Source organism: Zea mays, chromosome 8 (assembly GCF_902167145.1).
Source record: "Zea mays cultivar B73 chromosome 8, Zm-B73-REFERENCE-NAM-5.0, whole genome shotgun sequence".
Lineage (NCBI taxonomy): Eukaryota > Viridiplantae > Streptophyta > Magnoliopsida > Poales > Poaceae > Zea > Zea mays.
The window spans coordinates 171,730,365-171,748,186 of NC_050103.1; the positions used below are offsets into that span (position 1 = coordinate 171,730,365).

General features: G+C 46.4%; 2 protein-coding genes across 2 annotated transcripts; one reads left to right on the forward strand and one right to left on the reverse strand.

Annotated features, from left to right (window-relative positions):
* The first annotated feature begins 12,328 nt into the window (after window positions 1–12,328).
* On the forward strand, window positions 12,329–14,976 carry LOC100272935 (SET domain-containing protein). The gene is made up of 6 exons (NM_001147387.1): window positions 12,329–12,431; window positions 12,526–12,898; window positions 13,224–13,420; window positions 13,620–13,768; window positions 13,876–13,940; window positions 14,075–14,976. Exons 1-6 carry the CDS (start codon window positions 12,403–12,405, stop codon window positions 14,747–14,749), a joined length of 1,488 nt encoding a protein of 495 aa, NP_001140859.1. The 5' UTR covers window positions 12,329–12,402; the 3' UTR covers window positions 14,750–14,976.
* Window positions 14,929–17,366, reverse strand: LOC100277098 (uncharacterized). The gene is given in 4 exon segments (XM_020542790.3): window positions 14,929–15,900; window positions 15,902–15,948; window positions 15,951–15,981; window positions 16,812–17,366. Coding segments are annotated over 4 exon segments (588 nt in total). The 5' UTR covers window positions 17,103–17,366; the 3' UTR covers window positions 14,929–15,681.
* Window positions 17,367–17,822: the final 456 nt, after the last annotated feature.

The following is a 17,822-nucleotide window of genomic DNA, read 5'->3' on the forward strand; positions in this document are numbered from 1 at the left end:
CTATTTGGATAACCCGAATCGACAAGATAGTATTTACCTGCATACAATCAAAATACAAATGTTACGGACATATGCCATAAAATATTACTGTACTATACTAATGAAAAAAATATTTTTATACCTTCCGGTGGATGGGGGAACCTGTCCGCATAAGTAATTAAAGTATCATGTAGTACTCTTGTGTCATGTACGGAACCTGGCCATCCTGTCACCACAAATGTGAACCTCATATCGAAGTCACATACCGCCATTACATTCTGCGACGTGTAACCGTGTCGGCCAATATATTTCGCTTGTTCCGAAGCCGGCACTGCCGCTGGGAAGTGACTACCATCTATTGCGCCAATGCAATCCTTGAAGTGTGGCCAAAACCTCGCCTCTCGCAAACGTTCATGAATCTCCACAAAATTTGGGTCTTTTGGCTTCATTGTGTCAGATGACATCTTATAAAGTGCATTAAGGACATCACTATACTTGCGGCTAATTGTTTCCAAAGAGTGACCAAATTTATTTCTGATCTGCCTAAACGATTGTGGTCCCCCACATGCCCACAAGAATATGCCAAGAGCTTCCATAGTACTGACACCCCTACTTGGCAGCAGTCCATAATTTTGTACCAAAGTGTCATGCAATCGTCGAAAAACAGTTCTTCGCATCCGAAACATGTCATAACAGTCGTTACTAATCTCCAACGTTCTTTGTACCCACTGAATACCAGATTCGACCAATGTTCTTCTAGGAGCCCGACTGAAATGACCCCCCCAAATATCAACAGCATAAAGAGCAACAAGGAATTCTGCATCTGTTTCTTCATTACATGTGTCTGCATCCATTTCATCATCAGATGTCTGTGCATCTTTGTCATCATCAGATGTGTGTTCAAAACGGTCACACATCTGCATGCAGACAACCAAGAGCTACAATTACATATGTAAGCACAGTTTATAAACACATATTAAACAAGCAGAACAGTTTACAGTCATACGAAATTGTTCACAGATTCACATAGGTAACAAAGTTACAACTCTGATTATTGTCATACATGTTCAACTCGAATATGTGGAAAACTGTTTCAAAACGAAAATGATAGTAACGAAAACTGACACGACAGGACTCATTACGCAGATACAACTGACATACTCAACAAATACGGCTGAAGGTGTCCGAGGACAAACACAACCAACGATAATAGTAAACATGTACGACTCAGTTGTCCGACGTCCACCTGCTAGTTGCTCTTTTTAGTTTCTAACTCGTAAGCATTGCGAAGCCAAGCGATTCTTCCTTCCTTTGTCTCCAAGTTTGCAAAAACATCTCTATACTTCTTATGAATCAGAAGATGCGTGGCAAACAAATGTATTTCGCTCCCTTCAGGTGATCCATCTTCCTTCACTTGCATCAGCTGCTTTTTAATCTCTAAGCGAACCGGGTCATTGTCAGAAGAGGTAATAGACTTGTTTGTGGTCACTGAGCGGGACTCAAAAGCCGCCACAAGTCTTTTCATGTACTCTTCCCTCGAATCTTTTTTCTTCTTTGGTTTAGGGGAATCATGTCGCAACTTACGCTTGCCAGTAGCATTAGTGCAGGGGTCAGGTGTGCTGTTTTCACCCCCACCTAAAGTGTATTCCAAATGATCATCAGACGAAGAATTAGCATCCTCGACGCCGGGCACCAGGGTTCTTTCATTTGTGCACACAATTGGTCCAAACATAACCTTTAGCTCGTCCTCATTCTCTAGGGGGGCAGTTTTGAACATAATACAGCCTGGCATTGCCTGCACCAATTCGTACTCCTACTTTTAGATGGCCAATTCTAATGTTACTCTAGGAAAACAAAGATGAACTTACTTCATTTTGCTTGGCCCACCACTCATCTGGGGCACTGATTGAACCAGTATGAGGGTCTCGACCAAGACCTGTAGCCCTATCATTCAGAGTTTTCCACTGGGTGAACATTCTCTTCAACGAATCCCACCTATTCTTCATTTGATCCCTGCTGTAAGTGCGCCCAGTGCGTTCCTTAAACTTCCTTATGAGGTTAGCATACCCTTCGGCATTTAGGAATTGTTGTGGCCTGTTCCGAGCATTTACCTCTTCTACACAAATTTCTGTGTAAATTTTTGTTGCTCTACTATCCCACTTTGCAATAACTTTGCCGGACTTGTCCATCTAGTGCATAAGAAGTGTATAGTGTTCAAAATCCGTACTGTTTTCGGATTAAAAACAACAACAAAGATGAAGAATATACTGGCCATATTATGTTCACATAATACCATAAGTACTAAGATTCCAATTTGCATAATTACACAACGAGAACCATAAATAAACTGGTACTGGAGACAAAATGACAGGGAACACATGTTCACGAGGCCATGAACCAAAAGAACTAACTGATTCCCTGTTTCCCTACGCACTTAGTGCACAAAAGCTAACGGATTCAACCATCAAGTTTTTGAAACACCTAACTCGAAGGTTCACTCCCTTCTACCTTAAACATCGTTGTCACTAAACGAAGGCATCTGATCGGAGTCATATTCAACCCCCCAGAAGTTTTGGAAATGCTCAGCAAAGTCCCAATGTGGAGTCAGGTCGTCGTCAGCGGGGGGTGGTGACGACAAGGTAGAAGGTTCATAGCTGCTGTCAACCGGGATGTTAAAGTTGTTCACGATGTCCAAATGCTCTTGCAACACCAGAGAGTCTTGCTCCAGCATGCAAGCTATCTCCTCCAAAGCTACACGTAGTTTGGTAGCATCAAACGAGGTCAATCCGCGCCCAGGACGGATTGTTTCCCTCGCTACGGAAAATATCTTGTCCGAAATCTCTTGCATCCTTCCAATTGCCTTGTCGGCTATGGAGTCAGCTGAATCCATCTGATGTGGATTTATTAGGTCGTTAGTATAGCAGATATGGGGACTATGTACACAAATTTGGCTTACTTTTCCAGGGCCTAGGCTATAGCAAACATTAACTACTAACTTCTGTACTTTTCACACTACTAACACAGTTTGAATGGAGTAAACAAAAAACGTCAACATATGAACAATTACTGCTTAACATACACAATGGTAATGATACGAAGGGGAAAATAAATGTGAACATCACCTTCGTTGGAGTGGAGATTCTGTGATGCAACAGAGAGACAATCAGGTAACACCCCGAGATCTGAACATCACATATACATGATTTTCGTAAACTGTATTGTGCGAAACAAACAAAGAACTAGTCCTCGAACAAGTACTAATGTGTATGAGAGTACCTTGCTTGCACTGCAAATTGGAACCTAAGACGAAGACAGCGAGTTGATAAGGGCAAACTGCAGGCAACATTGAACATACAATTAGATAGTGCAACCATCGCTACCCTATTTCGTCGAATGAATTAACTGCAGATTAGGCGGCCTTGTACTCAATTAAAGGGTACGACGAACCCTTGCTACACTACCGGAAGGGGGAGGCGAGGGTTTCGATCGATTCGAGCACCACCGTACCTGTGCAGATGACGACGCAAAGGGTGGAGCAGAGGAAGCTTGACGACGGACACACGGCGCCGGTTTAGGTGCGGCAACCCTACCAACTGTTTACTGTCAATGAACGACGGTTGCGGCGGTGGTGAATGAGATGGTACACGGACCGAGGAGAGAGATCGTACCTGCGACGACGACGACGGGGGGAGAGCTTCTTTCGCGACGGGGATGAGGCTGGGTCCTCGGAGCGCGGAACCTACGGAAGATGGAAATGAGACGCGTCGTAGGATAACCGGCGCGGCGGAGGTTCGCCGTACGTACCTCGATGCGGGGAGGAGACGGAACGCCGGCGGCGCGATGGGTTCGCGGCGGCGGCGCGATGGCTTGGCGGCTGCGGGGGAGCGTCGCGTGGGCTACAACCCTAGGGAAGTGGGCGCTGCTTCGAACCGAAGCCAACTCACGCCCGCTTCGGGCGTTAAGTGGCCGCACGGCTTCCTGCGGAAGCGCGTCGTGGAGAAGCGGCGCGAGAAGCGGCGCGTTTGGCTCCAGCTTCTGCTTCTGGCGGCCAGAAGCCGCCCAGAAGCTGAACCAAACAGCCGCATTGTCCGGCCGGCAAACAACAGCGTAGGCTAGGCCGGGCCGCCGTGGAACACACGATCCAAGCTTGGTATCATGCGCGCGCGGTGTTTGGATGCATCTTCAATTTCCACGTCTAATTAAACTCTATCCATGCTAGCTAGCATAGCTCGCTGTCGTCGTGTCGTTATTAATGCGTGCGTGGCCACCAAGCTACAGTACGGAACTGGATACGTACGGAGCCATGCCATGCACTATGCGCGCGCATGACATATATGGTAGACGGCCGGGCGTGCATGAAAGCAAAGCCGCAACAAACTCGATTCCTCCACTCTTTTATCTAGAGTCGGCGCCATAAGCATGCGTCCGTGCTGATTTCAGCATGGACATGTATGTATAGACGATCTGTCTGACCGAGATGGACGGCCGGCGGCATCTAGCACGTCGCCCACCAACCCAACCCCTGCTGGTGAACACTCAACTGCGTAGTACAGTACGTAGTTTATTTGCCTCACAATATTATTAGCGGGTAGCAGTAACGTCACATATATTTGGCACTCTGCTCTGCCTATTGGCTGCTCGCTCATCGCCGCCGGAGGCTAGCCTAAAGTTTGGCCGTCCTGCTTGAAGGTACGAGTACGACGCTGGACCTGCAGCGGGCAGGCATGGAATAGATTTGGTTTAGGAGCGGAGACGTTGACGATTTCAATTCTAGATTGTGTCTGCTCCAGTTAGGCCAAGAACCAAGACGTTGAAGATTTCAATTCTAGATTGTGTCTGCTCTAGTCTACTCTAGTCGTCACTAATTTTTGCTCATCCGGAGACGGCAGTGCGAGCCAAGCCCCCACGGAGCACGGATCCATCCAAATCTTAGAGCATCTCCAAAAAACTCTTTATTTTTAACTCTCTATTTGACTCTTTATTTGTCTCTCTATAAATATTAAACTCTATATATAACATCTCATTCCAACAGACTCTCCAACGTATAAGTTACCTTGGCTAGCGAGAGTTGCTAGCCAAATTTTGCTAGTGAGAGAGTTAATTTAGAGAGCCAGATAGCTTAGCGAGTTAAATGGCTGGTCTGTTGGAGAGCTATTATACTATTAAGTAGCTAAAATTTAGCTTGACTAGCTATTTAGCTAGTCTCTTGGAGATGCTCTTAGCCACTGTAGCTAGGCGTGTAGCCATTGCCACGCGCTTCTCTATACTAGACGTACGCCTATCCGTTCTGGACTCCTGGTTCTGGCTACCTATAGCGTGGTCCGTTGGCGTTGGGTCAACACTAGCTCGTTTCCCACGTGGCGTGCACCGACGTATCGCCCACTCGCACCCGGGACCCGGCTACCAGTAGCAGCGGAGGTGAGGTGACCCACACGGCTATAGAGGGGGAATAGTACAGCGGTGTAATCAGACAATTGTAATCAGAAAATAATCGAATTACTATAAAATTTACTGCATAATTCCTGGGTTCCAAAGGAGAACCGTATTGTGCTGAGTAAACAGGTTATTTATAGTACAACGCTTTGGAAGACAAAGCAAGTCATGAATACATATGGCCGTTTATAATACATAGTACTATATAAACTACTAAACACACTCTACACTGTTTACTCACGGTAAAACTAACAGATGCATCAAGATCACGGTAAAACTAGATAGGAGGCACACGATGGGGAGAAGTATAGAATACATGATATCTCAAGTTCTAAACTAACATGTACTATAACTGTAATAGAAGAAAAAAATGTGGTGTGGCCATACATGCCCTGGCCCCCCTTGGGCAATCAGGGGCGCCATGCATCATCTGGAAGCGAAGATGGACGGCATCTAGCACCGGCTAGGCCTTGCCCTGGGCCCCTGGCCACCGACGCACGCAGCTGTTGCAGTCCCAGTCCCCGCGCGCATCGGACCTAGGTGGAATCAGACAGTACGGTACGGTACGGTGCGGAACCGAGACGACGACAACGCGGTTCAAAATCCGTATGATTGGTTTCCTGGCCGGCTGTGTTCAGGCCCGTGGGATGCGTTGACCGTAGCTGTGTGTTTGATTGTTTACCTGCATGGCACCGCCCGAGCCAGTATGCATGGATGCAGGCCAAATCTAAAAGTGCTCATTCACCTGCATGCCCAGGGCGCAGGGAATCGGCCGTATCCCGCGGAACAGGATTGATCGAGCCTGCATGGGCTCGCGCATGCAACCAATCATACGAAATATTCTCCGGCTCCCGTCCGCTTGCTTCCGCCGTCCGGGCGTGCCAGGCGCCCCCCGCGTGGACGGACACGGAGATCTGCGACTGCGAAGGACGAAAGCGGCACGCCGGCTAGGGGTGGATAACGAGCCAGCTCGGCTCGGCTCGTCCGAGTTCGAGCTGGCTCGTTAAGCTAACGAGTCGGCTCGGCTCGTTAAGGTAACGAGCCACAAAGTCAGCTCGGCTCGGCTCGTTAACGAGCTCGAGCTGGCTCGTTTAGCTCGCGAGCCAGAGCAGAAAAAAAAATAAAATGTACATAATAATTATTTTTAGTTAATTTCAAACTAATTTAACAATAGAAAATAGTAATTATACTCATAGTTTCACAAACCACATCAATATAACACCAAATTAGCACAATTCATCACTCATTAATTCACAATTCACATACATGTTCATCAGTTTAACCCATAATTATATTTGCATAGACCAAATTAACACATTGACATAAATCATTAATCATTAGTTTAATTCATATGTCATAGACACCTCACATATATATAACATGTTCATCAATTATTCTGTAAATGATATGCATATAGTTTCGTTTTGCTGGAATATGTTAGCTCGTTTAGCTCGCGAGCTGGCTCGTTAATGAACCGAGTTGGCTCGTTAACGAACCGAGCTAGGATGTCAGCTCAGCTCGTGAAAAAATTCAAACGAGCCGATCCGAGCCGAGCCGAGCTGACCATGACCCGAGCGAGCCAGCGAGCCACGAGCATTTCGTCCAGCCCTAACGCCGGCCATGCGTCCGCGTGCCATCCCTCCATCCAGGAAGCGGTCGAGTGAGCCGCACGGGGTCGGGCGCGCGGGCGCCGCGAAACGCGATTCACATTGACCCAGCAGCCACCATCACCCATGGAGTCCCCGGCTCTGGACTCCTGGAGCTGGAGTCTTAGACTGACCGCAGCGGTCGACCCTATCCCTCCCCCTCCCCTTGCATGTCAGCTGTAGGGGGCACCCTATGGCCGCAGCGGTGCCCCCTACAGTGCCCCCTACGTGTCGGTCCCCTTCTCTCTCCCCCCAGATCTAGCGTGTCACTGTTCATCACTCTAAACATTGTGCTGTGGGTCCACGAGTAATTGTTAGTAGATAAAAAATTGATAATTGGTATAGAAAATGATATTTTATAGTGGTAGTGGGATACAAGGGGAGTATTTAGGGGGAACCGCTGCGGGAGATGAAAAAATAGGGGGAAAATAGGGGGAAAAAGTGATATAGGGAGAAAAATTTAGGGGTAACGGTTGCGGATAGTCTTACCATGCAAGCAAGTTGGTAAACACCATAGCAGGTGCCGCCGTGGCGTGCCGTCACATGTACACGGTGTTGCAGTCACGCACTGGGTCCGATTTTTTTTGTATTTTAGCCCTTTATCAGGTTTAAAATCACGTTTAGAACCTAAAAAAATTTTAAACTCAATTTTGGACCCTTAGCTCGGCGCCATAGCCTATGGCGCCGAGCTAACACATCACGGCGCCATAGCCTATGGCGCCGAGCTATGACGTGGCCAAGGCTGTCAGCGATGACGTGGTCTTTCCATCCGTCTTTCTGTTGCTACCTCCTTCTCCGCATTCGTCATTGGTGGAGGATTCGGGGGAGGAGGTAACCAACGCTTAAAACGCTCATTATTGATCTTTCCACTCAACCAATTAACGAAAAGAAGATATCGAGGGTCAAATTTATCAGGACCATCGATCCACTGGAAAAAGAAACACCTCTGATGTCCCTAAAATAATGGAAAGAAGCACTACTAGAGCAACTTCAGTAGTTCTCTAAAAGACTTCCTAAATCAATAATTTAGGTAGTTAACATAAAAACTATTCTCCAACAGTTCTCTAAATGAACTTTCTAAATTTAACAACTTGTCATCTAACCTCATTTTCTCTCTACATTTGGCAATCATTTAACAACTCCCTAAACAAAAATGCTGACTGCATTATATAGTTTTTGTGACTTATTTTTTATGTGGATAAATACAAAACAAAATTACAACCTATATTTAGAGAACTATTGGAGAACTCACATTTTTTTACTCCAAAAGTCATTTAGGAACTTCTTAAATATGTGATTTAGAGAGCTAAAATTTGCATAACTATTGGAGTTGCTCTTACATATCTACAAAATAATGAATGCGAACAAAATTAAGTGACAAGTCATAAGCTACGTACGTCCAAACTGTCACAAAGGTAGTAGCAACGAGCAGCCGTGTCTGGATGTTGTGATTGATGTACCCAAGCCAGTCTGCCACAGTCACAGTTAGGCACGGGGAGTTCAGGAGGAACAAGAGCATCCTTACTAGATACGTCCGGATATAACTCCCGAGGACGACCTCTCTTCCGTCACAACACCTCTTGGTATATGTCTTTCATCTAATAAACGATTATAATAATCACTTGTACCTATTATGCTTTATAATAAGTTTACACAAACTAATAATCGAAATGATAATATAATAGGTGTATACAAATTATTAAACTAACAAACCAATATACAAAACGAATCAGTTGGACATCATACCTTGGTCTACGAAGTAACCAACTCAAATCTTTGAATCCAGCAAATTTTGACGAAGTTTGGAAATGATGAAATGAGATGAAATGTGCTGCTCTCGGCCAGCCGCGCGGGCGTTTTTATAGGAATTCGTAGCTCGACACCAAGATATGTGGCGCCGAGCTACGAGGCCGCGCCGCCACCACGTCAAAGCCAGGTCAGCCCTAGGCGCAAGTAGCCATTGCTGCCACGTCACAGCTCGACGCCATAGGCTGTGGCGCCGAGCTGTGTTACCTCGGCGCCACAGCCTATGGCGCCGAGCATCGGGTCCAAACGTGCAAATAAAATTTCAGGGGGTCCAAACGTAAATTTTTGTCACGAAAGGGGCTAAAAAACAAAAAAAAAATCGGGCACCGGGTGGCGCTGATCATCAGGAGTCCGCGACAGCAGCAGTCAAAGCTTGCGGGACAGGGGAAATTTATGTCAATCGTACCGCGACAAAGGCACAGTTTGGTGCCTCACATCGCAGTTACGCTCGTTCTTAGAGATCTTAATGCTGCTGTTCTGCGACTGCGAGCCAGGGCGGTGAGAGATCGCTTTCCGCGTGCTCCCCATCGCACTCCGCACGTGCTGCGGAGCCATGAGAAGAAATGAAGAATGCGACCGACCACACAACAACTCGGTGGATGCGATGCCAGCGGAGGCGTACGTGTTGCGATGCTCCTCCTCCTGCCTGCTGCTGTCCTCCCTCCGCTCTTCTCCCCCGTTGGTGATGCATCTTCACGCGAGGAATCCATGATGCATGGGTGCCTGTGTCGACTCATGTGTTTCGCATTCCGATCAACCAAGACGACTGAAAAATTGTTTTTTTTTCCCTGTGGGACGTGATTTGCCCCGCGCGTCAGTACTACTCTGACATGCATCCAGCAGTGCTGCGCGCTGGGACAAGGGAGGTCAGGTACTCAGGTGCCCTGCCCCGCCTCGCGGGCAACGCACTCTTATCAGTCATAGAGCTGCCCAAACCATCAGGATTTCGGCAGAGGGAAAAAAAAACAAAACAAAAGACCATCCCAGACTTTGACATGCGTCTGTTCTTCGCCTAATGAAAGGCCGCTACTAATGCACGCGCAGCGGGAGGTTCTCCCCTCAGCTTATCTAACGTGTCTACCACTCAGATCGGGCTTTCTTATGGGAAGTACAGTGTGCGCGAAAGGCCTCGTCTTTCTATAGGTGACTGGGTGAGGTAACCTACAGCTTGTTCGCTGCGGCTTGCTGCGGCTGCAATCCGGCTGCGGCTGCGGCTTCTACAGTATTTTTCTCTCTATGGATTGCAGCTGCAGCAATCCAAACAGCTGCAACAGTGTCGGCTTGTAGCCAGCCGAACACGCCCCTACTCCCAGCTGATCGCGCAGAAAGGACGCCTTTGCTGTTACCGGGCACACAGCCCCCCTTGCTCGGGCTTCTGGATTTAGAAACGGACCCCACGCCGTCTCAGGAAATGTTTACTGCCACATGGCAGCATATGTTCTGCCAAAGAAGTAACTCCGGCTCAGCTAGCACAGCGCTCACCCACCCCCACCCATCACATATAAGGCGTCCACGCATGGATGCATAAACTCTTGTCTGTCCCAAAATAAATACTGTACCGATCACACTTTTTTTTTGAATCTAGCTATGTTTATATAAAAGAAAAAAATACCGTAGTAGTAGTGTTTGTACATCTTTAAATATGGAACCGCAAGGTGGTAACGATTGATGCCTAAAATGTTGGGAGAGTAGGGGACGACCACTCGATGGACAGGCACATAGATGTCAGTCAATACGGTGTACTCTTCGGTCTTCTCTGTGTGGCGATAATAAAGCATCTTCAATTTGCAACAGGCCAACAGTACAGGACGGACGAACATAATATGGGCCAAGCGGGCCCCGTTTACTAATGTGCGTCCTGTTCTGGGCCTTCTTCTATCTATCGGACCAGACAATCCGTTGACGAGGCACTACTGCTCCTACGCCGCATTCGCTCGTGTCAGTTAACAATACCGCAATTTTCTCATAGAGATAGAGCTGGAGGCACTAAATTACTAGAACGGCTTTTTGTTGGCGGGGTGTGAGCGCAACATTGTTTCAATTATTTTTTTCCTGTATAGAAAAGTTATAATTCTAATGTAGCAACAAATTTTAGAAAGTAAATAAGATAGAAGAGCTGTCGACCATATTAGAAATATATAAATACCTAGACTGGATAATTCGACGAAGTAACGGTACAGTATCAATTTCGAATATCTTCAATTAATTAGGTATTACTCACGAATATGAATATTTTTTCTATAACAAGTTAATAAAACTCTGAACAGTTTGACCAAGACGGAGTTACGTTCTTTTCACAGGCTGGACCTGACCATTCCACCAATCTCCGGCTATGCCCACCTTCTGTGTTCTGTCCTCTCGGCGTGGGCCGTCGTGGTACGGAACGACACTTGACAAGCCATCTGCGGTCACTTTCGTTCCATCGCGGGGGCCGCCCTGCCGGCGAAGGGGCGGACACGGCCGAGCCGCGAGCTAGGCTAGTACTACTAGGCTGCAGAACACGCACAGTAGTACGTAATACTCCTAGGCTGCAGAACAGCAAAAGTTGGCCCGGGGCCCGGGCCGACACACGTTTCTCGAGCGCGCGCGACGACACCGACGATCGGCTCCCCCACCCCACCCCAGCTCATCGTCGCCCCGTCTCCTTTTTCTTCAGTGCCGCACAAAGCATGAAGGGCAAAAACGCGTGAGCCTGGAGACAGCGGCGGCCAGCTGGTAACTGTGTACGTACCAGTGATGGGAACAGGTTCGCGAGATTCCAACCATGATTGGAACTTGGAAATACCGTTTCGAGAGCCGCTAGATACGACTATACGAGTAATGTTAGTACTACCTTACTTTTTTATTTGATTTGTAAAATAAAATACGTTGATCCATTATTATTTTATTTTTTATAGACTAATAATTAATAATAAAACGAAGACTAAATACATTTCACAAAACTTGTGGAATAGACCACATCATATATAATGGATTGATGTTTTAAACCAAACACCTAGCTAATTAGAATGGACTAGACGGTAAAATGAGACTTAAAACTAATCAGTTCATGTTTGCTCATGTGATGCTAACATGAACATTTGTTTATTATGACTAATTTGACTTAATAAATTTATCTCGCTATTTAGTTTTTACCTATGTAATTTGTTTTATACTCGTAATTGATATATGACCCGAAAAAAATTCTAAGGACATAGATTGATAGGGTGGAAAGGCCAGTCGGCGGGCTCAATTTACTCCGTCTACGTGTAGCGCGCGTTATAACTCGATGGCTGACTGGCGGTGGCGGGCCAGCAACCAGCGTTGCACTGTACATATTGGGCTGAACTTGATTGTTTACTCTTGCCGTACGTGTTGGGCTGAAATTAGGTCGCGATCTATTTCCAGACCACATCAGCATAGGTGAGGCCCAAGCAAGTTTTTTCAGCCCAGCGTTGTGTTGGGGCCACTTCTCAGTCCACTCGACGCTTGTCGCGAAACAGAAAACAGGCAAACCACACACCCAGGACGGTGGACGGACACCCGCGCCGCCGCCGCCATGGCCGACGCCGCCGCAGCAGCAGCACGGTGAGGTCCATTCTCCCAGTCCCAGTTTCCTACTCCATCGATCCATTCGCTCCATCCCTTCTAACGGCGTTCCACACCCGCGCTTCCCTCGCAGGCGCCTCCGCGCCTTCAAGCGGTGGATGCGCGCGCACGGCGTCGTCTGCAGCGACGCGCTCAGCCTCGACGTCTCCGATCCCCTCGGCGTCCACGTGCGCGCGGCCACGCCGCTACGCGACGGAGACCTTGTCGCCACCATCCCGCGCGGAGCGTGCCTCACCCCGCGCACCACCGGTGCCGCGGCAGCCATCGAGGCAGCCGAGCTCGGCGGATGCCTCGCGCTCACGGTCGCCGTCATGTACGAGCGCGCACAAGGCGCCGACTCGCCGTGGGACGCCTACCTCCAACTGCTTCCCGACTGCGAGTCCGTGCCGCTCGTGTGGCCCGCTGGCGAGGCAGAGTGCCTACTCGCCGGCACTGAGCTAGACAAGGTGACACATTTTCCTTTATATTTTACTATAAGGTATTAAGGTGTAGTAAATTTTAGTGCTTTTATGATCAAAGAAAGCGACTCTATCCTGCCCAGTCTTCCCCTAGACTGAGGGCGCCTGTCCTACGTGTCTATATTTTTGAATCCCACTCTGCTGAAACACTGTTTCGCACATCTATTTAGGCCTACCGGTGAGAACAGCCTTAGAGCTGCAATGTTTTTCTGATACAATGCATCATGCGTAGCATATTTGATATCATGTTGTTTATGATGCTTTCCTTGACTAAGCATAGAAACTACTCTAAGAAAGGCATATTTCTAGACAGATTGTGAAGCAAGACAAGGAATTCCTTTGTGAGGATTGGAAAGAATGCATCGAGCCCCTCATGTTATCTGGAGAGCTGGATGTTGACCCAGATGATTTTAGCTTGGAGAAATATTTATCTGCAAAAACTCTTGTTTCTTCAAGGTCCTTCCAGATAGATAGCTATCATGGATCTGGAATGGTTCCATTGGCTGACCTGTAAGTTTCTTGCTGATTCGGTAATTAGATACTTTATTTACCTGGTTATATCGGAAATGATACATCACTTCAGCATGTTTTTCGGCAACTATTTCTGTGTAGTATTAATCTAGGTGGCTGAAGTGTGAGTAAAATATCCTTTATCCTATAGTATATTGCTCTGTTATTTATGAAAAAATTATTTCCATCCTCTTCCCAGTTTCAATCACAAGACTGATTGTGAACACGTGCATTTCACGTCTGCATCAGATGCCTCAGACTCAGATGGTGAAGAAGAAGAAGATGATCGAAGTGATGCTTCTGCTGATGACAAACCGACTACAAAAAATCCCACAAGTAGTCCTCCAGGTTATATATTCACAAACATATGCATCTTTATATCTCTTATCGAGATCTGTGATTGACTAATGGTCGGCTTCACTCATTATTTTTATACTTTCGCATCTATTGTAAAGGTTCGAGAGCTAACGACGAAGATTTGGAAATAATCATTGTTAGAGATGTCAATGAAGGGGAGGAGGTATTTCTCTGTTGCCATCATTCCGTTGGCTAGAGGCTGTGGTGCAAAGGTTCACTAGCTGTACTTATACACTAAATCTCTGTTGTTCTTCCGACTGGTAATGTGTCTTTGCTTCTTCTCATCTTCTATTCCAGGTGTATAATACATATGGAACGATGGGGAATGCTGCTTTGCTTCACAGATATGGTTTCACAGAACTTGACAATCAATACGACATTGTCAACATTGATTTAGCATTGGTTACTAAGTGGTGCACATCCATATTCTCCGGTCGACATACAAGAGCAAGGGTATCACTATGGCGTAATCTGGGTTATTCTGGGTGCACTAGCCAAGATACCGAGTACTTTGAGATTGCATATGATGGAGAGCCCCAGCTTGAACTCTCAATCCTCCTTTACATCATCAACATGAAACCTGATGTTTATGACAAGCTGATCTGCGTGGCCCATGGTTTCGTTAGTGACGAAGAGCATGAGACTATCTGTAACGTGTTCAAGTTTGTCAAAGCAACAAGCTCCAACCAAAATTCTGAAGTCAATGGCCTCGAGAAACTGCCTGATGTGAAGAAGTTATTGCATAGTGAGAGCGTTTGTTCGGCGCTTCTATCACTCGCTGACATGAGGGAAAGCCTCTATGGTTCGAACACTTTGGAAGATGACGAGGAAGAGCTTCACGCATGCTGCGTTGTCAACGAAAGGAAGCTCTACCATTCTCTGGTTTTGCGGGTGAGTGAGAGAAGGATACTTCGTAGATTGAGGGAGTTTGCCTCTAGTGGGTCAAAGGGCCGGAAGAGGAAGCACCCCTAGTGTTTAAGCAATATTCTGCGGGTCAGGCTTGGTATTCCTGAACACCATGCTCAATAAAGGTATGGTGACGTTCTGCAATTCTGCTGCTCTTGTAATGGAATACTAACATTTTTAGGAACAATAACTACATACAGGCATGCTTTGTTTTCTTTAAGTAGATTAGATACTTGAGATTTACGACGTGGGGGACATTATGTGTTGGTTTGCGTGGTAACAAACATTTGGACAAGAAAAATCCACAAGAGGTTCTCTCTCAGTCTCTATAGAAAATAAATGTGCGGACGTACCAATGTGCTAAAAAGTACACAGTAATAAAGAAACAAGAGGGAATACCTATAGTTTTATAAAAAACTCTTTAACAAACCATAATTTTATCTATCGATGGATACAGATCCAACGGACTAAAAAGTCTGTTTACATTTAGTACCTGCTTGTATATTAGTTGTTGCCCACAGTTTATTCATATTTAAAGAAATTAGGAGTTTATGCATCTAGGGCGATGGTAACGGACTAAAATGTCTGCTTCCACGCTTACATCTGGTATCTGCTGGCATATTAGTCCTTGTCTATATGATTAGTCGTTGTCTATAGTTTATTCATATTTAAAGAAACTAGAAACTAGGAGTTTATGCATCTAGGACGGTGGTATTTGGATGGGCCAAACCCGGTTTTAGATGGTACGGTCAAGTATCAGGTACCATTTTTTTCTGGTTTAAAAATTCGGGGACACAAGGTGACTGAGCATTCCAAATTCGAAAATCGCAAATGTATTTCACTTAAAAAATGTGCCGCTGTGTAGTGTCACACATCCGCTGTCAAATTGTACTCCTGTAACTTTCCTGTAATCCAAAAATACAATAAGACCTGAAATTGGAAGCTGCAAAAGATGATCTGGCTCGACGCAGAAATCCTACACTCCTAGTAGACTAGTACTATGGAAATGGAGCAAATTTAGTGTACGGTGGCCAGTACAAGTGAATTTCCAACTTGTATATCACCTTTGGCCGGTCCGAGTCCACCGGCGACGACCGGACGTACCCCTCCGTGTACAGAAAATCGCCGGTGCCGCCCACCACCGGGTACACCGAGGGCTTGGTGTTGTGGGAGCCCCCAAGGACGGACACGGAGCCCCTGTAGCCGCGGTGGCGGAGCGAGATCTTGGCCGCCAGCAGGTTGTGGAGCCCGTCGAAGCTCGTCGTGATGGAGGCCCCCTCCATCACGCCGGCCCAGGGCTGGTCCTGAGATTTCAGGGACCCGGGGCGAAACCAAAAATTGGGGCCTTTAAAGCTTTATCTATAATTTTTTTTTACTTTCTTCTAAATACATCGATAATTTTTTTATATGATAAAAAACTCAAATATATTAAAATAAATTCAAATATGTTTACATATTACTTCAAAAAAAATTTCTAACATTTCTTGATGCGAAGTCGTTGATAATAGTGTTGTTACCAATCTTGTCCAATAATTTCTTCTCAATACATAAAGTGGCCAATCCGTTGAGCCGTTCTTGAGACATTGTTGACCTTAAATAGTTCTTCAACAATTTCAACTTTGAAAAGCTTCTCTCAGCTGATGCAACAGTTACAAGCACAGTAAATAATATCTGGTAAGTGATTGAAATATTTGGATATGAATCCATTTGCCGAACATATTCAAAGATCTCCATAGAAGATATTGGACTTTCAGGTAAACTTAGCTTCAAGCAGTTGAAGCCGTGACCTGTGCTGTGATTCCGTGAATAGGCAGCACAGCAGGCCTGGGGACCGGCAAGAAGATGGCAGGACTGCAATGTGAGGTGATCAGATGGCAAGGGCGGCAAGCGCAGGGCACAATCGCGCAAGGGCAAGGCTTTCGCGTGCGTTTGTGGCGGCCGGCGGTGATTAGGGATTTTTTTATTCCAATTACCGTGGTGTCCAGGTAGTTGAATCAACATGGGCCTAATTAGATTAGTTTTACGTGGACCTGGCCATAATACGTATATACACTATATGTATACCTGGGGTGGGGCCCCTGGAATTTTGGGGCCCAGTGCAGCCGCTCCGGTTGCCCGCCCTCAGGACCGGCCCTGCGCCGGCCACGGGGGAGTCGCTGTCGTTGTGCAGGGTCAGGTCGTCGCGGAAGACGTAGATGCTGCCGAAGGGCCTGGTGGTGTCGCTCGAGGGGGCGCCTTCGTCGCCGGTGACGACGACGTACCCGGTCTCGTTCAGCCTGTCGTGCTGGTACACGGTGAAGATATCGATCTTGCCGGCCATTGTTGTCGCGGCCGACACAGGAGAGAATCGATGAGGCTGGAGCTGGTAAACGAGCCATGGGATCAGGCATACCAGCAAGGTTTTAGTGCTTGTACCCATGGTGATTGTTTGGATTGCCACCTGTTTTTTTTTCAGAGTTCGAAGGTGAATGTCCCGGCCGTTTCGGTTCGTTCAATGCCACCAGATTGCAACCTGACTTTTACCTGACGTAGGGTGTTTGGTGGCATCGGTAGCTTGTTTCTTGGTGTGCTACTGTCAACTTGATCTTGCTAATCCCTTTGTCTAAAAATAAAAATAATAATCTTGCTACCCGTCTACCCGAGTCAAACACCTTAGTACATTATAATTGACAACTGATTTGAGCGACTGTAGCACCAAATAATCATCAATAATGAAACTATGTATAATGTTTGGTTCTATAAGAAAAACTGATTATTTTTTATTTAACTTTATTATACTAAAAGATCAGAGGAAGATTCACCGTGTTCTGTGGGGCGTTGGGATTAATTTTAGATAACATAACAAAATCTCAGTTTGTATCATCTGATAATGGTACACAACTGAGAATGCAAACAAGTCGGAGGATCCATGCGACTCAATTCTTACATTCAGGAATAGAAATAAAAGCAAAAAAACATAGACAAGTTTAGTGTAACCAGGACAAATGACTAAGGTTGGGAGGGCTCTTAAACCGGCTCTGGTTTCGGCTCCTAGAGAAGCCAGAAGCCCTCATAAACAGTCTTCAAAAAGAGTTCCTAACAAAAAACACTTAGGAGCCATAGCCATTTCTAGAAAGAGAAGCCGGAGCCAAAAAAAAAA